We start from the raw sequence: 24,092 nt of genomic DNA on the forward strand, positions 1-24,092 counted from the left end.
TGGGGCCATGCTGGGGACTAAGAATGACATAAGCAGCCATGCCGAGGACCAGGGTTAATAGCAGAGCCATATAAGGAGCAGAATTGAGATAGCAAGTTTTATTGTTGACTAGGACTGAGATGAGGAGTCATGCTGGGAAACCTGAATAAGATGAGGGGCCATGAGACTTTGAATGAGAGCGGGAACTATGCTGTGGAGCAGGAATGAGATGAGGAGAGGGTGGCTATGGACTACAAATAAGATGGAGAGCCATGCTGTGAGATAGTGAGACGGGCTGGATTTTGCTCTTTTGGGAGGCTCTTTCATCGCTATTTGTGCTTACTTGTGGTCTGTATCTTTGCTGACTTTATTAGACACTGTAACCAGCATTCTGATGGCTTTTATATTTTTTTTTTAGAGAAGCACCCCCATAAAAGACTATATTTTTGCAAATTTGGGTTGTCAGCTCAAGGAGGTCTTAGTGTATTAATAACAGCATGCTGGGTAGTGTTTGAAGAGTAATTATGCAACTGTAAGAACAGAAGTTATTCGATTCTCTAATACAGTGGTGCCTTGGATTACGAGCATAATTCGTTCCGGGGCCATGTTTGTAATCCAAATCCACTCTTAAACCAAAGCAAATTTTCTAATAATAAATCACTGAAACGTAGACAATTGGTTCCACACCCCAAAAATAATGTTTTTTTTTAAATTCTGGATAACATGTAGAACAAATGAAACAAACAATATATGTTATATTATAAGTTACTGTAGAGTATAGCAATCAGCATGTGGAGTATAGTAAGTGCATTAACCTACAAAAAAAAAACTGCAGCAGTTTGTAGATACAGGATGGAACTGCAGATCCACATAATGCAGTAGCGTAGTACAACAGGCTAGAATAGAGAAGCAGGGCTGCTGCTAGAGGTCTGTGTAGTCACATGACACCAATGGAGGAGCATGTGTTCAGCATAGACCAATCAGGAAGTGAGAATCACAGAGCTGTGCAGGAGGAAAGTGACAGAAACCTTTCTAAACAGCAGTGTGAATGGCTGTGAATGAGTGTAAGTGCAGGCACATTATAGCAGCAGTGTGTATAGCTGAGTGTGAGTGCAGACACATTATGGCGGCAATGGAGAGGATGGGAAACAAAGGGCTGACAGAGACTGCAGAGAGCATAAAGGAATGATCAGGGCATATGTGGGCACAGCATAGCAGCACTCTCTGTCCAGGGAGAGAGGGGTTACAGCTGTGAGGAGATTACCTCCACAGTCCTGTCCCCTGATACAAGTCCCAGTCTGAAGTGGATCTGCTTTGATGTGGAAGGTGAAAGAGACTTCCCGGGTCAGGGTATTGTGCTGTAGACCACGCTATGCAGACCATGCCGCTCCCCACTCCCCCTCCCACCCAGTTCAGGGAGCTCTTAAACCAAAGCAATGCTTTTAAACTAAGTTACAATTTTGAAAAACTGTGAGCTCTTCTTGCAAAACGCTCTAAGGGTAGCTTTACACGTACCGGATCCGCAGCAGATTTCGCTGCAAACTCACAGCTGTGTGTAAGTCTCCCAGCTCCCCATCAGCCAATCAGTGCTTGGCAGCAGTGATTGGCTGATGGGGACCGACGGGAGTCGGGAGCCTCACACACAGGCGCGGCACCGAGCAGGTAAAGTATGCTCCGGGCCGGGGGCGGCGGGGGGATTAAAGGAGCCTGGTTACATATCCACAGTGTAATGAAAATTCCTTTACACTACCAGGATCCGCACTGGATTTCGCTGCAAACTCGCAGCGTGAAATCCGCTGCGGATCCGGTAGGTGTGAAGCTACCCTTAATCCAAGTTACTCTTAAACCAAGGTACCACTTGTATAGTGTTTTGATTTTGTGAATTTATTTGCAGAGTTTGCCCAGTTAACCCCTTCACATCAGTAATCTGTATATACCCTGTGCAGTAGGAATGTATATATACGTTCCTGACTTCAGGGGCTGACTGATGTGTGTGAGACCGCTGCAGTAAGAGGGCTCCCGCAAACATCAGTGTGTCTGGGGCTGAGGATAATGAGAGGCAGCTGCCTCTCATTATCTCCTTAAATGCTGCAATCTATAGCGATTGCAGCATTTAAGGTACTCAGTGACAGGACAAGCTCCTGTCACTAAGTGATTGGGACCCCTGCACCCGATTGCTTGTACCGACAGGCGGGGGTAAGTCACTTACCTCTGTCCAGTCAGATGGGCGATCTATGCATAGAATCTACTCTTAAGCAAGCTCTATGCAACGCCGGTAACACTGATCTATGCTATGGCATAGCATAGATCAGTACATCAAATCTAATGATTGTATGTTTTACTGTAAAATAAAAGTGTAAAAAAAAAGTTTTTAAAAAGTATAAAAAAAAACAAAAAAAACTTATAAACCTGCCTTCCAATAAAGGTTTAAAATACCACCTTGCCAATTATAAAAAAAAATTTTTAATTTTTTTTTTTAATAAACATATTGTATATCGTAGCGTGCGGAGTTGTCTGATCTAGTAAAATATAATATTTTTGTTCCCGCACTGTGAACAGTGTAACCCACCACCCAAAAAAAAACACCAAGATTGCTGATATTTAAAAATTAGATATCAGAAAAAAATTAATATGAAGCGTGAAATGAAAATTTTTCTGTTACACCAATATGATAAACACTAGAGATCATGGTGGAAAAAAATGACAACCCATCCAGCCCTTAAGGTGGAAAAATAAAAGCACTATGGCTTTTAGAAGGCGGGGAGGAACATTGTATTAATTTGACCCGAACATTCATGCATTAATGGGCTCTGTCTTGAAGGGTTTAAAAAAGGGATAACGTGTATAACAGTGAAATGACATTTTGGCTACAGGCTACATCCACACTAGAATAGGCTATAAAAAATATTTGCACCATGCACATTCTGTTTATATGAGTAGGATTGGGCATAAATTTCTGATCAGTTGCAGTCTGAATGCTGAGAGAGGACAATCCAGAGAAATTCAGCCACCTGTCCTGACAGAAAGATGGCTGTTCATGTTTAGTCACTATCTAGTACACTTATAGTAAAAAAAGAGCATACTTTGCTTACCTGGTCATTAACTTTTGCAATATTAATATTAACCACCATTACCAGTTTTACTAGAGCATAGACAATGACTGATTTAGATTTAAATTTGTCATATATGTTTTCCAGAAAGCCCCATGGACATAAGACAACAGTTAACAGGAGTCGACCAATGACACGAAGAGGAAAAGTCTGGATGTGCTCTGAAATCTTTAGGCTATGTTTACACTGTCAAAATTATTGTCGTTTTTGTTGGACGGCCGTCATTTAACAGCAAATACAGAGTGTTATCGTAAAACAAGTTATAATATGAATAATGGCCGTTATTTGCTGTAAAATGGCGTCTGTCCAACAAAAACGTCAGTCAGTGTGTAAACATAGCCTTAAAGAGGTCATTCTACACGACGGGGGTGGTTAAGCTGATAGCATCATCTTTTATCTTCTTGGTCCTTTGCTGTAATGCTGTATAAATCACTTTTCAGCAGCCTCCTCCTTATAATCACAGATAGAACAGTCACAGATAGCTCAGTTTTAGGATTCGTTGTAGGAACAATTGCAAGATTTCATAATTATTTTAAAACAGATAGTACAATTCCCGTTGCATCGGTTTGAATAGGTTTACATATTGGGAGCGGAATTTTCATCCCACTGCGAGTATGTAAATGCCATGCCCCTTAACCTGCGTTTGCCCGGCGAATACTTAACCGTTCCTTGCTCCGGCTTGGTTAAGGGGGATGGCGTTTACATACTTGCAGCAGGATGAACATTTTTTACATATGCTTAGCTGTTTGTGACCCTGGTATCACTACTAGAGGCGAAAGACATATACAATAGCTTCACAGATGATCAGATCAGCAGTTGGGGCAATTGTCACACCACAGCAAAGGCAAGATTAACCTCTTAGGGACATATGCCGTACCCGTACGTCATATGTCTGCAAGAGGAGTTCAGAGCGGGGCCGCGCCACGGGACCGCGGCTATTAGCGGGAGCGGTCCGATTGCTGCTCCCGCTAATTAACACCATTGGATGCAGCTGTCAAACATGACAGCTGCATCTAACAGTGTTAAATGCAGCCCATCCCTGGTGTCTAGTGGCGGACCCCCCCCCCCCCCCGCGCGCAATGCAATCGCGGAGGGGGGATCCCTTCATCTTAACGGGCCTCAGAGACGTAATGAGGCTGATCCCGGCTCGGTATTATATTGTATTGGCCTGCAGCAGGCCAAAGCCATAGAGCACCGATCTCATGGATCTCTATGAGAGATCAGTGTAGCTGTATTTGAAGTCCCCCAGGGGGACTTCAAATTAAAGTCAAAGTGAAAAAAAAAAGTGTTTCCATTAATAAAAAAGCCCCTCCCCTAATAAAAGTTTGAATCACCCCCATTTTCCTATTTTATTAATAAAAAGAAATAAATAAATATGTTTGGTATCGTCGCCTGCGTAATCGCGCAAACTCGTTTATTTTTCAATTTCACCGCGCACATAATTTTTTTCTGGTTTCCCAGCATATTTTATGCAAAAATTAAGTCTTCCTTTGCAAAGTACAATTAGTACGCAAAAAATAAGGGCTCATGTGGGTTTCTAGGTGAAAAAATGCAAGTGCTATGGCCTTTTAAACACAAGGAGGAAAAATCGAAAAAACGAAAATTGGCTCCTTCCTTAAGAGGTTAAAGTGCTCCCAACAAGGCCTCAATACTCAAACCAGAATGTCATTTGATTCCAAAAAGAACTTGGATTTATCGCTAAAGATAATCTGGTTCCAGGCTTAGCAGTCCAGTTTTCTCATTTTTAACAACACTGCAAAGAAAGGTGACTATGTCTGGTTACCAACAGCAGGTCATGTAATGTGTGCCACATTTCCTTCTGCTAAGCACCTAGAAAAGGTTCTACTGCTAAGTTAATGGCTAATAGCTACTGTTTAGAGTAGAGTTAGAAATTCTTCAAAGGCAGATTTCTAAAAGTGTTCTTGGCTCATGGATAAATCTGGCTTACTTTAAACAATGATGGTTGGTGCAGTTACCATATTTCTTCACATGCCCTTTTAACTGAGGTGATACACTTTTTGTTAGACTTGGTGGGAAAAGGGTTTTTTCTTTGCACAATTTGCACTAGAATTCTGGAGAATTTGTAACAGTAAATCTGGGCCACAGTTCATGTACCTCTGTGGGCCCCCAATGGCCTCTAAGCACCATAAATGCTGCTATGGATATAGATACACCCATAGGTCTGAGCACTAGTGCAACTGTATCTAAACCAATGCGGAAGGAGTCACAACTCCTGCTAATCTTGGGGTCTAACCTTTATCAATCACACATGTATTTTCTAAGGATAGCGTGACAATGGAAAATGCAGGGACTAAATATGTTATAGCAGTCCAGTTCTGATGAATATAGCCGTACACATTTCTGGTTTTGTAAATAATAATTGCAATTAAAAACCTAAATGCGTGAATGCACCCTGAGTTTGACGACAACCACCCGGCTCTGAGAAAATCAGCTGCTGGAAAGTAAAGGGTTACACACTGTTCTTGCTCAGGGCCCTCTGCTGGCTCTATCTTGTGTCAGCTTGCAGCGCAAGAAAAAGAATACAAGTAAGCAACAAGCAATATGCTCCTGTTTTTATTGCACATCAAGAGAAAAAAAGTTAAAATAAATACAAATTTAAATAGCGTATAAAATATAGCTTTAAATGCAGTGTATTCCGAAATATGAATGTAATCAAAAAAACACACACAAGAATCAGATGTAACATTTGAAATGTTTAAAACACAGCTTTTGTTTCTGTTTTTTTTCTTAGTGTTTCTCTTTTTTTTCTTTTCAGCCCTTATGGTAGCTATAAGGGAACACAGTGGTTGGGTACCTGTGTTCTTTATGCAGCAATAGTGTGGATCACAGGTGCCCAAGAGGGAAACAATAGACGTATACAGTGGTATCAGACACGGTAATACCACATCACTGCAGTCCTCTTCTTCTATATCCATTACATGTTTTTCACCTGGAATCCTTCACCTTTAATGCAGTGAATTCTTCTGTCAGGCTCTTTTTCTCACAGAGTTTAGTTCTTATTGCCTCCATTAGGAAAGATGCAAAGGGAATCTGCAACACAACAGAAAAGTAACTATTCAGTCCGCCCTTTGCTTCAGCTTAGACACAGTTGACTTCACTATCAAATCCCTGTTTGTTCTAGAAACTATTGGCCCTATTTTCTCCATCAGTTTTGCATACATCACATGGTTACTGTACAGGATAGTTTGCTTTATCTTAAAGATGATAAACCTGCAGGAGTGAAATGAATTAACACAAACATGCTATTGAAGAAGTCATGGTTTAGTGATTATTTCAATGATGCAATTTGCAATCCAAGCAGGGCAGACATACATCTCTGATGATCAATATGAAGTTACAGTCATCTGCAGGTCAGTCACAGTGTTAGCTACTAACAGTATGCAAACAATGGATAGGGAACCACACCTACGATGCATAAGAAACTGGTGTAAGGGTAGGCAAACCATCCAATAATTCTAATCTGGATCAGTATTTCTCAGATCTACTCCTTAACCCCCAGACGACCCTGGACGTACCGGTACGTCCTGAGCTATGAAGCGCGCTTCATAGCAGGTGGGGACCGGCTGCAATCAGCAGCCGGGCTCTCAGCGTTGATGACACACTGCAGCGATCGCGCTGCAGCGTGACATTAACTCCTTAAACGCGGCCGCGGCGTTTAAGTGTAAGTGACAGGGGGAGTCCCCTGTCACTTACCGATCGCGACCCCCGCAGTCCCGATCGTTAAAACAGACCGCCGGAGGTCTCTCACCTGCCTCCGTGTTGTCCTATCGGCGCTCTGGTCACTGAGCCTGCACAGCCAGGCTTAATGAGCAGATCGCCGATAACACTGATCAATGCTATGCCTATGGCATAGCAATGATCAGTGTGAATAATAAAAGTAATGTATGTACAAGTCCCCAAAGGGACTTAAAATGCATTTAAAAAAAAAATTAAAATCACTAACACACTACCCCAAAGCCCCTCCCCCAATAAAAGTCTACATCACCCCCATTTCCCATTATATAAATAAAACATGTAAAAATAAATAAAAAGATAAACATATAATATACCATAGCGTGCGTATTTGTCCGATCTATTAAAATATAACAAGCGTCATTGGGAACGGTGAACGGCGTACACGAAAAGAGGGAAAAAAGTGCGCGGATTACCGATTTTATGTTACATTATATATTTAAAAAAATTTATAAAAAGTGATCAAAACGTCCAATCTTCACAAATATGGTATTAATAAAAACTAGAGATCATGGCGGAAAAAATGACGCCCCATACAGCCCCGTAGGTGAAAAAATAAAACTGTTATAAGTGTCACAATAGGCCCATTTTATTAATATTTAATTGCCAAAAAAAAGGATTTCATTAAGAAAATATATATAACAATAGAGAATCTGTGTAACCTGCATATGGTTGTGTTCGGACTGACCTATAGAGTAATAATATGTCGCTGTTACCATATAGTGCATTACGTAGACACAGGAACCCCCAAACGTTACCATATTGCATTCTTTTTTACTATTTCACCCATTTATATCTTGATAAATAATATATTTGGGATTCCATCATACATGTTATGGTAAAATGAAAGACGCCATTACAAAGTACAACTATTCCTGTAACAAATAAGCCCTTACATGGCCCTGTAGATAGAAAAATGAAAGTGCTAGAGCTCTTAGAAGGGGAGGAGGGAAAAACTAAAGCGCAAAGATCAAAATTTGCGCGGTCCACTGGGTAGTTTTGGGACTGGTCCTCAAAGGGTTAAGTACCCGAAACAGGTCATGATTTAAGGATATCCCATACAAAGAGCACATGTGGTAATACATGATGCCCTGAGTATAATTATGTCACCTGTGGAATACTAAGAAATCCTCAAAACATGACCTATTGCGCGAAAACTGTAAGCAGTCAGGTCACAACCAATCCTTGTAACATAGAATGCTGGTGTCAATGGTGTGTCTTATGTGTGACTATGGTATTGTTTGGATAAACATACAGTCCTTTGTCATTGTGATGGGAGCATGCGGCTTAGGTATAGTCACAGCCTGTACTGCACACTGCATCTAATAAAAGCTACGTTTACCCACACTACGGCATATTCCCACATAAAAGATACAGTTGAAACCAGCATTCCTGCGACTCTTGCATTCTCGCAGAGAACAGTATGAAGTAGGTGACATTTCCTACAAAGACATCTCTGTGACACAAAACTGCCACTAGGAGGAGCTAATGTGATACAGACAGTCATGACAGCCTATAGATATTCTAAGCTCCCTGACACAAATAGATTGTGGTCCCTTCCTCACCTATAACTGCTGTATCCACTTCTGCCCTCAGTACATTTACCGAGTACTGTACGACTTCCCTCCCCTATAATGAATGTTTAAGTCTCCATAACACTGTGCAGCTATTGGCCATTGTGTGTGTCTGTTTTTTGCTAGCACACAATGATCTCAATGTGGTACCAGGTCTGAGCTGCGCGGCATTTATCATGAGGCGCACATCTACTGATAAATTCAGCAACACAAAACCAAGGAAATTAAAAATAAATGTGGCACAAAAGCGTTGCATCTTGTGGCTTTATAGGTATACTATCACCAATTGTAAATGGGATGATTCTGCCCTGCTTGGTGTCAATTGCTTTGTAACCCTGTCTGTAATGCTAAGGACAACCACAAAAATATGAATATTTCTTTTACCCTTTCAGGACTATATTTTGGCCTTAAAGAGGATGTACCACCTGGTACATCCTCTTTAACCTGAACCCACTGATCGAACGGCGTCGGCACGGGGAAGCCGATGCCAGGGTCCGTTTTTCGGACTGAGGCCCGATACCGCGCACAGCGCCGTTCTATGCAGCGGAACCGGCCGGTACTCAAGCACTGGAGGTAGGCCCGCCAGCCCCCAGTGGGAGGGAATTCCCTCCCCTGTATGACGCGGCTCCGTTCATTCTAATGGAGCCGCGTCATACAGGGGAGGGAATTCCCTCCCACACGAGAACCGGGCCTCAGTCCGAAAAACAGACTGCGGCACCGGCTTCCCCGTGCCGGCGCCGTTCGATCTGTATGTTCAGGTTAAAGAGGATGTACCAGGTGGTACATCCTCTTTAAGGACCAGAGCTCATTTTTCAAATCTGAACTGTCTCTAAACCAGTTTATGTGGTTGTAGCTTCGTGATGCTTTAACTTATCCAAGCGATTCTGTGATTTACTTTTTTTTCTACATTCATTATCTGCATTGTGGGAAATGCAAATTATATGTTTATCAGTGAGGCCTCTAGTTGTCATAGATACCATACTGTTTTCATTTCACAGAGCCCCAATGGTAAACAGCGGGAGCATTCTCCCACTGTTCTCCCCAAAGATGCTACATTCGCACTGAATGCAGCTTCTACAGGGTTAACTGCCAAGATCAGAGCTCCTATGCCCTCTTCATCTGCGGATGTGTCGGCACAATCATATGCACAAAGGGGAGTTTATTATGGATGTGCTTGCATGTCCTAACCATTTAAAACTCTCTGATATCTTGTGTGGATACTACTACTAATTAGACAAAATATGCACATACTGTAATAGGTGAAAGACCATTACAATATGCCCTGCCCAAATCCTTCTCAGTGATTACAATGTAAGGCCATGTTCACACAACGTATGTTTTGTATAAATTATGGCCGTTGTTGCAATTTGCAACAATAGCCATGATTTATACAAAACATACGTTGTATGTGCATGAGTGGAATCCCGGACGGAGCGTATATACATAGCATAAGCTCCGGCCGGGATTCTAACTGGCCACACGAAAAACTGACAAAACAGAACATGTCAGTTCACACAATGGAGCATGCGGCTCCAGCTTCAGTACCGGCCAGGATGATCTTCAGTAACACCGGCCTTTTTGTGACCCAGCTGGGTCAAAGAACGGCCGGTGTTTTACAATGTGTGAACATGCCCTAACAGTGCAGGTCAGGCCCATCAACCTTCACTCTAGGACAGGGGAGAGACTTTTCTGTAGTTGTATACAGATCAGAGGACTATTCAGACATGACACAACTATAACTTTTTACTTTTATTGGTTCCTGCACTGTGCAGAGGTTAGGTCAGAGATCAGCAGTGGAGAAGCAGATAAGACATGACCGCTTAGCAGCAGTGCAGTGCTTTTTTTAATCGGTGAACTGACTGGGTACTGGACACTGAGCCATAACAGTATACAAAGTATAAGCAATATACAATCTGCGTCTAGAAAGCAGAACAAGAATAAGAACATAATCGCAAACACACCATTGCAACATAACAAACATCAATACATTACAGCAATCTTCATCCCAATATTGCACCTTGAGTAGCACATAAATCATATAATTCAGAAAAACATACAGTATTAGGCTATGTTTACACAACGTAAGTAAATCATTAATCACGGCCGTTGTTGCAGATTTGCAACATGGCCGTGATTAATCCTTTACCTACATTGTGCTGTATACACTCCGGCCAGGATCCCTACCGGCGCTGCAAAAAACTGACATGTCAAAGTTTTCTGATACCGGCCGTTCCGTGACCCAGCCGGTGTCTTACACAGTGGGAACATGACAAAAAGTAACATGTAGAAAAGTAAGGACTTGGCAACATTGCAACAATATTCTGGTGAAGGTACTTATACTGCCATTTCCAAACGCTAAGGTCTCCTCACATTTAAACAATGTGTTAATCACCTGAGTAACCTTTGATAGTGTCGGGACAGCGTGCACCTTCCACTATCTATTGAGGACTAATTTGGCTACCACCAGTATTTTACATAACAAAATTATCATATTGGGGGTAACTTCTGTATGCCCACCAAAAGAAGGGCTCGTTGGGGAGAAAACTTGATTCTTAGGGGGAACACTATCTACTAGTTTGGAAATCTTAGTCCGATACTGAACTGCCAAGTGACAACCTTACAAAATATGGAACACAAAATGCAGATGTCACAAGATACATCTTGCAGCTTTTCTGGAGTAAAATACCAATATAACCTAGTCTTAATAATAGCTTCAACGTCGAACACGCATTGAAAGACTTAAATGACCATTTAAAGGCCATCAGCGATTCCTCTGGCAAAGGAGTTATTTGCAGAACCTTCATCCAGGTTTGGAAAACAAATATGTACAAACTAGGTGATTATGATCATAATCACCTAGTTTGTACATATTTGTTTGTGTTTAATGTATACACGTATATGTAATTGTGAATAAATATACGCTATAAGATGTATTATAGCGCTTCAACCACAGTCCCACTACTGTTTTGATTCTGTTTAGAAGCTTAGGACTGTGGGAACTCAAGACCCATAAAATCCACGGGTTCCTTCCTTAGTATTTGACAGGTGATATAATTATACTCAGTGCATCAGGTATTAGCACAGGTGTCCTTTGTATGGGATATCCTCAAAACATGACCTGTTGGTGGGCCATGAGGACTGGAATTGAGAAGCACTGCTTTAGAGGATGAATGGATGAATCCCACCATGCATATGCCTGATTCAACACTGTTGATTTATGATATAGGGAAATATCCAGAAGGCTCAACCCCCCCCCCCCCCCCCCCCCCATCTTTAATCAGTAATCGGTATGCTACTCTGAGTTTCTTACATCCCATAATATAGGCTTTGTTATGAAAACTCTGAGGAACAGAGAAACAAAGAATGAATGCGTTCTATCCAAGATAAATCAAATTAGAATATAGTATCCATCTCTGCTTTCAGTGTTGCTAAAAGGGGAACGTAATTAACTTTATATAAATCCCTTAAAGGGGAGGTCAATTTAACACCCAAATACTTACCCTGCACATCAGGCCATCTAATACAGCCTTTACTGTAAAATGTCCTTATGGTTAAAAAAAAACTTTCAAGGCTCTCTAGGGGATCCCCCATTTTTGTCTAGACAATTCAAAAGCATTTGATTTTCATGCAATTAAAATGTATTATTGCTTATGTCGGTTTTATGTTATTTCAGTGACTGTTTTTCTTTCTTTAAAGCAAATGTACCACTAAGAATAGAGATATATATATTTATTTAATATCATGGAGATCCTGGTCCATTTTTTCAAATCGCAGTCTGGTTCCCGCGATCTGCGCTGGTTTCTTCATATGCAAATTATGCCACTGTATGCACTGGAGGCAGGCCCAGTACCCCCTGTACACCTATATCCCCTTCCCTCAGTGACGCAGCCAGACTTTATTAGAAAGGTGGCACGTCATCGAGGGGAAGGGATTAAAGGAGAAGTCCGGATAAATTTTTTTATTATAGAATTGTATTGCCCCCCCAAAAGTTATACAAATCCCCAATATACACTTATTACGGGAAATGCTTATAAAATGCTTTTTTTCCTGCACTTACTACTGCATCAAGGCTTTCAATAGAAGTCCACCAGGGTTGCATGGACAGAACAAGGAGAGAAATCTGTTAGCATACACTTTTAATGGCTTTATCTAGTGATTGATGGAAGCGTCTGAGAGACTCTGATTACTCAAAATGCTCTACGACATGTCAAATATTTTTTGAAGTGATAGTGCCGATTAATCCTGCAAAGGTAACTTACTAGACATACTGTGAACATTCTAGACTATCTGATGGAAGACTATATCTGTAAGAGGAAGAAACGCTTCAAGCAGACAGCAGAGAATCAAAATACTAAGTCTTTGTTTCTGAGGAGATGCCAGATTATCAGAATTTCTACAGTTGAGTGACAAATTAAAGGATTTCTCTTCCAACACAGTAAGCAAGATATTAATGATCCTTTAAAATGCTATGATCTCAGTTCACCAGAAGGTGGTGGTAGTGGATAATTTAAAAAACACACTATGAAACTTTAGCTATGTCTGGGTACACTGTACACGGCATAAAATACTATTTTAAAATGTCTAGGTCGTTTATGTTTATAGAATATCCTGATTATTATAGATTTATACTGTATATAGACTTATAGACAATAGATGGGGTAAACAAAAAAAGTGTACAAATTCCACCCAGTAAGCTGTGACTTAGGACATGCTGATACATAGTTACCTATGCCAATATGTTTTCTAGTATAACTGCATTAAATAGACCAGTATTAACATAGGATACCATACTTATTAAGTCCCCTCTCATGTTTTTATGTACACAAAATTTAGTGTAGGCGTCTGTAAAAAGGTGTGCCTTATTTCCTAAAGAATGTTATCACTTTTCTGCACAGGTCTACAAAGAGATAAGCTGCAGCAGATGTAACTGGGTATAGTAGTATGTGTGCGTAGGTTTCTTGATTGGTATAGAGTGTGTTGAATACATTGCTCTCTACACTTAAGATTCATACTGACACACCTTGTAATATTACCCCAATACATTTCATTGTGCCATGGTTTACGTCAAAATATTGTTCTTTCCATGAAATTTTAAGTATTTGATCGAAAACAGCCTCAAAAAGGTCATGTATTTTATTTTGTACAATTATTATAATGGTAATTCAATTCAAACAAGAGGAGTGAGGGTGCTGCTCACAGGAGCTTACAATCTATTTTTATTTCTATTTATTTCTGGGCTATTAGGTTTACCGAAATCTCTATTCTCTTTGATAAGGATAAGCACAAGTTTGGTTTTGCTGCCATATATATTATTAGATAGTGGATCAACTCATTGACCTGAGAAAAAGTACTTATAAAATTGCAGAAATTTCAAGGCTTTATTCTGGCCAAAGCAAAAGCTTTAGCAAAAATTTTACATAAAATTAGAATCAAAAGTGGCACATATAAAGAAACCCTCTGGTGTGGCGGCACTCCACTGAAAATATAAGGATTTGAGTCCCTAGACAGCAGATCCCTTATAGAATGTTATTAACACAACTGGCTGCCTTGCTTAAAAAGTGGAGCAGGGCACACAGGAGAACAATCGAAATCCCTGCCTGGCCTCCTGCTTCGCATATGCGGATTATAGACTGCTGTTCATGAGATGAAGGGGAGGCTGGGAGGCCGGATGTAAAGCTGCTGGGAATCTCAAATGCCCCCAGTAGTCCTATTCTATTTCTGGTTCTTACAATGAAAATAATTCTGCTAATGATAATCATAGGAAATTGCTGTTTGTGCAAAAGTGTAAGTAGAAACAATGAAAGTCTTCATCAGCTATACTTTATTTTTCTTTTGTACAAACTGAGGCACGGGACACCCCCCAAAAGGCTTTTATTGCAGCAATGTGTATTCGCAGAATCAATAACTGCTATAGAGCTTGAAGTTTTGTAGGTTCAGATTGCACAAGGAAACTTTCATTATTTAAAAATGTGTCATTTAAAACATTTTTATTCATTTCCGTACAATGGTGGTGAGATGTGCGTGTAAAAATACCTGTAACTAATAACTCTGTTGATTATAATGCACATAATATAAATGAACTTTTTAAAATTTCATCCGTGCCACTTTAATCTGTCAGTGACGATTTTCTGCCCACTCTGGTAGACAGTAGGGAAAACTGCACAATATCTCCCAGAAATCATGATCCAGGCAATAGTTAATCTAGGAGTACAGGAAGAAGAGAGGCTTTCCCTGCTGTACCACTCTGATAACTGCTTGCTAGTGTTTCCATCTAGCCGCATTCTGGAGTGCACATATTGAATATTAATGGTTGGATCCGGAACGCTCAACACATAAAACAAATGTAGAAAAAAATTCTAATTAAAGGAGAAATAAACCTCTTCAATTAAAGAGTTCACATTTCAAGTACTATGTGATCCCCCCCAAAATAAATCTTAATGGAAGGTAACAATAAATGAACTAATGGTTCACTGAAGGTTGCAGACTCCCTGCAGTTAAACTGTAAAGAGCAATTACTGATTAGTAAATGGTAACTTCCCACTCCCCATTTTTTATTTCACCCTAAACCATAAGACTGAGCTGTAGTAAAAGAAAAAAAAAATTAAAAGTCTTTAAAACATTATTGTTCTGTCACCAAGGAATAAAATGAGCTTGAAAATGATCTAAAGGGATATGATGCAGTTCATTATGTTAAACAGCAACGGCAGTGGTTTCCTAGTGTTCATAAAGACTGCTCTATTAAATTTACCTCCAGTCAATAATTAGGAGTCCACAAATAAACGCAGGCAATTAAATCAATACTACTGGACAATTACGTTCCATAGAGCTCGCTCGCAAAGACGCTATATTTTACCTCACTGCATTAAATGCTCGAGTGCAACAACCAACATTCTCACGCTTCTCATTAGCACGGGTCTGGAAATCCGACGTAAGAGAACGCATCTCGATGCCAAGAGGCAAATAACAGCTAATATCACCAGTGCAATTTAAGTCAATAACATTGAAAACAGAAGGGGGGTTATTATCTGCACCGTGGAGACGTCAAAATAGGAGGATTTCATACCGAGATTATAGGTTCAGAATCCTGGCATCAAGCTAATATTATTTTAATAGAGCCCAATAAATATGTCAAAAATTAATTCCAGTACATATGGCATAAAGCCATAGGGGAGATTGTAAAATTACAGTTGTTTGTGATAGTTGATATGGTTTATTATTTATTTCTATATCATGACTAAAGTATTAGCCCAGTCTAAGAGCACACCTACAAGAAATAGTCAATGATACCATGACAAATGCTGAGAAGATGAATTGTGGACAAACGGAGCTGTGAAATTCCGCTGTCACATGCTGGTCATACTGTAAGACATGTTACTTCATTGACATAGTTCTGCTTTGCTCAATAGCGGTATTTAACTGCAAGGCGCACAGTCACAGGATTCTATAATGAAACATTCAATTGTACACAATAGAAGAAAAATGTAAAGTAAGCAGCGGCAGGCAATGTACGAGTGTACGGGAGTGTAGTTCGTCCTCACCGTGTAGCACTAATGATTACCAGTCAGCTACATGACATCTGCTAACTAATTTTCCTTTCTAAACAGCCGTATGTATCATGGATACATATCAAATATTTCAATAGATTTCACACTATGTGGGATTATTTCACAGAGAGAGAAAACTTACATGAAACAGAAGAAAAGTTTCGAGAATTCTTGTAAATGATGTCAAAACAAAAGCAAATCTATGGCTTGAGAAGCAGGGCTCTCACCTGCCAATAAACTGCCCTTGATCACTTGCAAGAGGGGATCCTCCCAGCTGACTAGATGTGTGGAGAAAAAGAGATACTTGAAAGGGAAGAAAAAGTATCACACAGGTCACAGCAGCAGTCTCAGCTGAACCCTCCGGGATTTCAACTAGTCTCGGCCTTGTCATCCTCTATGCAGCTTTCCACTCTGCCCAGAAAATGTCGATAGGAAAATGTTTGAGGGGCCTCTGGTGGAAATTTTTTCATTCTTTCTGCATCGACAGGATGCCAAATCAATATTTAGTTCCCACTAACAAGCTGCTCGAGGTCTCAGTAGAAAATATTGCAGAGAGTGCGGGAAGACACAGTAATAAACAGCTGTCTGACTGTGAGGAAAACATGAATTGACTGGAAGCAGGTCCATAGTAAAAGGTCACTGAAACCCATGAACTCTTCAGGTGTCCCTATCAACTACTGACTTTAAAAAAGAATCTGCTCTGGAGAAGGAGGGGGGATAGATTGCAGCATGTACGCCAGGCAGATAATTAAATTAATCAATTTGCTAAGATTCTTCTTGCCTTTTCCTCTATTCTATATTGTTAACTCATTGCAGGACAGCACAATGACACAGTGATAGTCACAACCCTTACAGCTGCGATGAGATAGAGATTACATACAGGAAATAATGTGTCATTAATCAGAATTTCTCTTTGTTGTATATTGATCCCTCAGATGTTTCCTACCAAGGCACACCGTTTGGGGATACATGAGCAATGATCATGGTTCTGTCACTGTTCTCATTGAGTTTGTTCTTAAACCACACTGTATCAGCTGCTTCCATTAGGAAAAGGCATAAAGGAGGCGTTCTAGTACCAGTGCTGTGTTCAATTACAAGCACCCATCAGAAAATCTGAAAAACGCATATTTCCTCTTAGTGAGAAGGTGTGCCAAAATGCTAAACCATGTCCCCAATTCTGCAAGACAACCCGTTTTGGATAACCATGTCCGCAAAAGCATCTGAAATACATCAGTTAAGTAGTGCAAGTAATATAAGCCAGTTTTTGGGTGATAATTAGAGATGAGCAAACCGGGTTCGGGTTCGAGTCTATTCGAACCCGAACGATCGGCATTTGGTTAGCGGTGGCTGCTGAAGTTGGATAAAGCTCTAAGGTTGTCTGGAAAACTTGGATACAGCCAATGAATATATCCATGTTTTCCACACAGCCTTAGGGCTTTATCCAACTTCAGCAGCCACCACTAATCAAATGCCGAAAGTTCGGGTTCGGATGGACTCGAGCATGCTTGAGGTTCGCTCATCTCTAGTTCACAGTTTTATCCATTGTCTTTCCCAGGCCTCAGCTAATATATACATACAACAAATACTAAAAGTGAAAAGTGGGCCACAGTATATGTTGTTCCAAAAAAAATCATAAAAGGAATGATTTAATCAGAATATAGCGAATAAGCAGGTCTGTTGTAGAATCTACACCAAAAAACTGTATCAAACTGCACTGCAAAACCCTATTCATTTGTAGTTGTATACAACCACAATTCTAGATTTTAGAACATGCTTCAATGTAAGGGGTACTATCTGCAGTAAAATCTACATGAAACACAGTAAAATGCCATGCTTGGACAGATAAGATCACCTGACTCTAATAGTTTGTCTTTTTGTCTGCATGGTGATTAAAGGAAACCTTTCACCCTAGCACACGGGGCAGAGCCTGTCCAATCCCCGGTAGGGTCCCGGATACTTACCCTGTCCTGCAAGTCCCGCTTTAGAAGCCGATCCCGCCCGGTGATCTGCACGCACGATATGTAGTGTCACACGTACCGTAATGCAGCGGATTTCACACTGCAAGTTCCGCTGCAATACTCTGTAGTGTCATTCCCTATGGAATGACACTCTACATTCTTACAGTGGGTTTTCATTGCGCTGTGAGAATGTAGCTCCTGCCCACTTAACCCACCACCTGCTTCACTAATACATAACCTGCCCACACTCCCACCTGGTTCTCCGGCGTCCTGGCTCAGTCAATTAATGGCTGCAGCTGGACAGTGAATGTAATATATTATATAATCATATTATATGTATTAGTGCAGCAGGTGGTGGGTTAAGTGGGCAGGGGCTACATTCAAACAGCAGAATGAAAATCCGCTGCAAGAATGTAGAGCCATAGGGAATGACACTACAAAGTATTGCAGAGGATTTCACAGCATAAAATCTACTGTGATACGAAACTTGTAAAGCTACCCTATATGAGATGTGTGTTTTACATAGGACTGCAGGTACTGCTGTTAGCAGGAGGAGTCAGATTTGGGTGAAGCCAGTAGAAATATAAGAATTACAGCTTCAAAAAAAATAAATAAATAAATTATATATATATATATATATATATATATATATATATATATATATATATATATATATAATTAAAACTAATATTGTACAATTGTACAAGTAGTGCAGAGTCAGAGTATGGCAAAAAAATTAAAAACAGGAGGGCCTGGAAATTTGGCTTTTCGACTCCACCACCATTCCTGTAAGTGTTATTATCTAGAGCATATAAACATACTATGGGACTGCTACAAGTGTACATGTTTACTTTCTGTTTTATTCTCACAATAGCTGGCATAAACCTACATAGTTTATAGGTAATGAAGCTCTAAAAAAAGTAACTTTTGCAAGAAACTTTCTTTTTTATAAGTCTTCCATTTAATTCAGCATACTTCTGTTATTCTATATGAAAAAAGATATTGCTATTAGTTTACTTTAGCCTGAGGTATGACTGTTTCCTTCATACTCCTGAGAAGCCTGCTGCACTCCAGTGTTTTATGCCTTTTCTGAAGCTTGGCTTGTCTAAAATACACACAGATTTCCCCTCCGCGCTGTAGACACTTGTCAACAGCATTAGGCAGACAAGGTTAAATCCGTAATCAAATATAGATATGGACACGAATGCTGGAGTGGCTGGCTGCTGACAGCATGGGACCGAGTAGCGAGCATTGCCATTGCTGATGTAGTGAACCTCTACAGCCTGCCTGGTCTTTGCCAAGGCACAGTTATCACACTTTGTGCTTCACTCAAGGGGATTTAGCACAGCAAGCAGATGTTGCATTGTAGAGAATAGAGATTCTGAGAAATTCACACAGTGCAGCCCAAAAAATATTAGGGTATGCTGTAGTTTATTTGTCTGCTGTTTTTTATTTCTTTAAACTACACCATGCATTTGGCTTTGTGTTTACGTTGCAGGTTTTTTTTTTTTTTATAACATTCACAAAAAATTAAATAAAATAAAAAACCCACTAATAACTGCAAATCCCAGATTTTAAATATGGTAAGTTTTTTTTAAAGAAATATTTTCTACAACTGTTTAATAAAAAAAGGTGGGTTTACTACTTTTCTCTCACAAAAGGAAAACTAAATAGTAAATACACAACAAAGATCCCTGCAATTCCTCCAAGATTATCCTCATTTTCTTTGATCTTATTCTGTTTCAAACTAAGAAATGCGGTATATAAATCTTCTATATGTGTCCCAGGAGAACAGTTATTTCCCCCACCTAAGGTTGGCTGCACAACTACCCATACACCTTCAATGGTTGTCAGTTTTTCTTCCGACTACCCCCATATACATTCATGCTCACCTTGGCTGAGAGTGCAATAAATATATATATATATATATATATATATATATATATATATATATATGCAAAAGAACAACATACCCAGAAAATGTGAAACCAGACTGGATATTTGGGATGAATAATAGTCTGTAAGCTCATGCATGGGAGCAGGGCCCTCACTCCTCATGTATGGATAATTATATGTAGATCTCTGTAAAGTCTATTTTTGTCTATGTATGTACCTCCAGAATTGGAAAGTGCTGCGGAATCTGTTGGCGCTATATAAATAAAAATTATTATTATTAATATTATTAAAGTGCTAACATCTTAATGATGCACTCCTGAGCCTATTAATGCTTCTTCATTGGTCTAAAAGGGTTTCATTCATAGGCTCACAGACACTAATAAATGCATTAATACACCATAATTGGTATAGTTACTTCATTTGCACAAAAATATTTGACACAAGGAGAGCTACTTGATGTTGTTCACAGATGTTCTGGTGACCCTTGGAAATTAGAAGTGTGGGAGCTGCCTTGCCTTGACAAAGTCATTAGCAGATAAAGAGGAGGAGGATTTACTATTAAATCAGATGAGTCTTCAGACAATGGACGTGCTACTTTATGTAGGCATAGTTATTTCCCCCTCTCTATTCTAAGGCTAGCTGCATAGCCATTGGTTGACAGCTATTCTTCAGACTTCCCCCATATACAATCATGCACATCTTGGCTGAATATGTATGTGGTCTCAATGGGTAGAGGGGGATACACCACTGCTACTCTCTCTGCTTTGTATTGTGGGAACAAAGAATTGGCCATGCTGAATTCCAACATACCAGAACCATCTTTTCCTGGACATATCAGGTAAGAGTTAAGCCCCATTTACACGCATCAGCAGCGAGCGGGTGAGTACAGAGGGGGCCGCGGGGAGCGGCGGCGGGCCTGCCCAGGTGATCGCTAGATCGTATGGGAAGCCAATAGCAGATAGCAGTGGTAGTTGCTATAATAGGCTGGGTTCACACTGCGTTTTCAGCATACGTTTAACGGATCCGTCAGCAGTTGTCTCTCGTCCTCTTTCAGCATGTTAAAAGACCACGATTAGCTGCAGGGCTAGTGTCAGCACCGGCTTACCTGGGCAAGTGTCGGGGCCCACAGCATCCCTAGGGGCCCAGTCCCGCCAGGGCTGCTTTCTTTCATTATTGAGACTGGCTGGAGGTTGGGAACATACACCTCCCCACTCGGCCAGCCAGTGTCTCCTCCGTCCTGTAGATCAGCCTGATCTGCACTCTCTGCATCTTTCTGCCCTGGCCCAGACCTGATTAGAGGAGGCCAGAGCAGCAGCACAGCTCAGCTCCCGAGCCAGGTAATGGGTAAGTGTATAAAAGGGGGTGGGGGGATTAGTGTTTTGTGGGATGTTTAGAGACCATGTAACTCTCCAATTGCTGCAAATCTCCAACTCCAATCGTGCACTGCTAGCAGGACATGATGGGAGTTGTAGTTTGACAACAACTAAAGAGTGACTTGTTGGGAAACAGTGACTTGTGGGACAGTTTATTAGTGCAGTGTTCTCAAACATGTGATTTTCCAGTTGCTGAAAAACTACAACCCCCACCATGAACTGCTGGCAGGGCATAATGGGAGTCGTAGTTTGGCAACAGCTGAGAAGCCACTGATTGGGAATCAAAGATCTAGTAGGAGAGTTTATTTACTCCAGTGTTCATAAACAGGTGACTCTCCAGTTGCTGCAAAACTACAACTTCAATCATCCACTACTACCAGGACATGATGGGAGTTGTAGTTTGGCAACAACTGGAGCCACTGATTGGGAAGCACTGATTTATGGGGACAATGGCATAATTTATCTGGGGTGGGGGAGATGGGCGGGCAGTGGCACAGTTTATTGGGAGGCAGTGAGAGTTTATTGTGTGGGGAGCAGTGGCACAGTTTATAAGGTCAAAGTTCTTTTTTGCACAAAGAGAGGCCTTACTACAGATTGAAGCCTAAAGGGGCTCACTGACAGATGAGGAGCACTAAGAGGGGGCACAGCTACAGATAGGGGTAAAAAGAGGGGGCACAACTACAAATGGGATCCTAACCATAGAATAAGGCATAAAGAAAGGAAATAACTTTAAAGGCACAAGGAGGGTCCCGTTACTGTTGGGAGCTTGTATAGAGGAAGGTGTTGAAGTGCCTAAGATGTTTGTGTGGCAGAGGGGGGGGGGGGGGGGCATCTATAAGGGGCTACACAGAGGGGGACCAACTGTTTTACGGTTGCTACATGAGTGATGTACAAAGGGGCCCACTGAGGCTTTGTTGCCCAAGGGCCCACAAAACCCTGGAGCTGGCCCTGATCAGCCGACATCGTGGCAGATCGTTGTCTTTAGAGATGATTGAATATACAGTAATAACAAAGCAAATCACTTCATTATCTCAATGTAATCTGCTCATCAGCCTGCTGTCTTTTGACTCCTCCTTGGGTGCTGGGCAAAGCTGGATCCAGTCCTGGGAAGCCTCTTCCAGCTTTTCCCAGCACCCGACTTAAAAGGCAGCAGGCTGATAAGCAGATTGCAGAGATAATGAAGCGGTTCCGGTCTGGTAGCTGACAGATTTCTATGTGAAAAGTTTCCACTGGTCAGGGTCTTTGTGCTGGGACCCCCACTGATTACTAGATATAACTGGGAGAAGCACATGGCTGTGCACTTCACTTCCTGGTTAGGGGCTGTATCTGCCTCATTGCAGGACACTTATAATGGGAGTCTGTCTTTTGCAATGAGATGGACTGAGCTCTGAGAGAAGGAGTGAACCATACAACTGTGTACTTCACCTAGCGATATCTAGAGATTGGTGGTGGTCTCAGTGTGACATTTCAAACAGTTTTTTTTTTTTTTTTTTTTTTCCAAATAACTCTATTTAAAAAAAAAATAATGCTTTTAAGGGTACATAACAATTATAAAGACAGCAAGAGATAGCATATTCGGTATTATTTCCTAGTTGGTTCTTTCTGCTCAGTCTTCTGCTTCTGATTTTATGGTTTGGTGTTTCAAACATATGTCAAATTATTATATTTCTTTATCGTGGATGCTGAATTTCACTTTAAGTACTGTATATTATACATATAAAATTATATACTAAGGAAAATAGATTTAGCACAAATTATTGTGTAAACGTCTTGGAAACAAATAACTAAAACCCACTAAGGAGCATTTCCAATACCTGTCCTTCAAGAAGCTTCATTATGTGGTTCATCCATTCTTTATCATACTCTACTGACCGCTTCACATTTGCTATCTCCTAATGGGAGGAAAGGAGACACAATAATTTATGACAGGTTTGTGAAAGCATTATGGACTTAGAATAAAAAAAGCACATTGCATTTAAAACACCTAGCATCAAAAGTGACCAGAGTGCTCCATGGATACATTACACATCCTTATTTTGCTAATAACAAGGAATAATCAATATCCCTGTATCTTCCATAAAAGCGTGGAATGGTTACATGGAGCAGGTCCAGTTTTACACAGTCTACATAAAGGTTGTGAGGCATGTTCCTTAAAATGCTGAGCCATCTGGCTTTCCATTACATTAATTACACACCACAAGTGAAAACAATGTGCTACAGTAGAATTCTATGTGTGAGTTTATGGGAAGGAATATGACGGTATGTGAATTTGGAGTGGATTAGCACTTGGGGTGTCTCCATTATAGGATGCATCAAACATAGACAGAAGTATTTGGATATCAGAACATTACATCCATACAGGGCAGTTTCTTGCGCTGGGTGATGGCACAGGGCGCCAACAGCTAAGGGATGCTGGTGGCACCCTCTGGTTCCTCACCCAGTGGGGTTAAATAGCATGCCACATGCCCCCCACCCCTGGACCATCGCCTGGCCAGGCCGATGAGCGCCAATCCCCTGCTCTGGCCGCCGCTCGCATCCTTTCCCCCACACTGGACCTAATGACCTGCTCTGGCCACTGCCCGCACCGCCTCTGCCCGCATCCAACCCCCCCCCCCACCCCTCCAAAATTACCGAGAAACTGCCCTGCAACCATGCTAGCTCTTTGAGCTCATTTTCACTCTCATTCCAAAACCACATGGAGAAAGGTGTCCCCCCTTTAATACTAACACAGTCTCCATTCTTCTTGGAGGACTTTCTATATAAGCTTTTGGAAGATGGCTCTGGGAATTTGCATCTATTAACTCACAAGAGTATTAGAGATTTCGGGCACCTAATGTTGAAATATAATGTCTGGATTGCAGTTGGTTTTCCAGATCATGGAGTTCAGTGGCGTTGGGAGCTCTGT

The 24,092-nt window shown here is 40.9% G+C and overlaps 1 protein-coding gene across 5 annotated transcripts in view; it reads right to left on the minus strand.

Annotated features, from left to right (window-relative positions):
• Positions 1-5,660: 5,660 nt before the first annotated feature.
• The window catches only part of CNTLN (centlein), a 254,478-nt gene continuing 236,046 nt past the window's right edge, over positions 5,661-24,092 (minus strand). For all 5 annotated transcript variants that reach the window (XM_069962065.1, XM_069962062.1, XM_069962064.1 and 2 more), the window contains 2 exons: positions 23,002-23,079; positions 5,661-6,140 (listed from right to left, as the gene is read on the minus strand). In XM_069962065.1, coding sequence (XP_069818166.1) covers positions 6,036-6,140; positions 23,002-23,079 — 183 coding nt within the window. In that variant the 3' untranslated portion in view covers positions 5,661-6,035. The remainder of the gene's footprint in view (positions 6,141-23,001; positions 23,080-24,092) is intronic.

The sequence above is a fragment of the Dendropsophus ebraccatus genome, chromosome 3 (genome assembly GCF_027789765.1).
Source record: "Dendropsophus ebraccatus isolate aDenEbr1 chromosome 3, aDenEbr1.pat, whole genome shotgun sequence".
Taxonomy (NCBI): domain Eukaryota; kingdom Metazoa; phylum Chordata; class Amphibia; order Anura; family Hylidae; genus Dendropsophus; species Dendropsophus ebraccatus.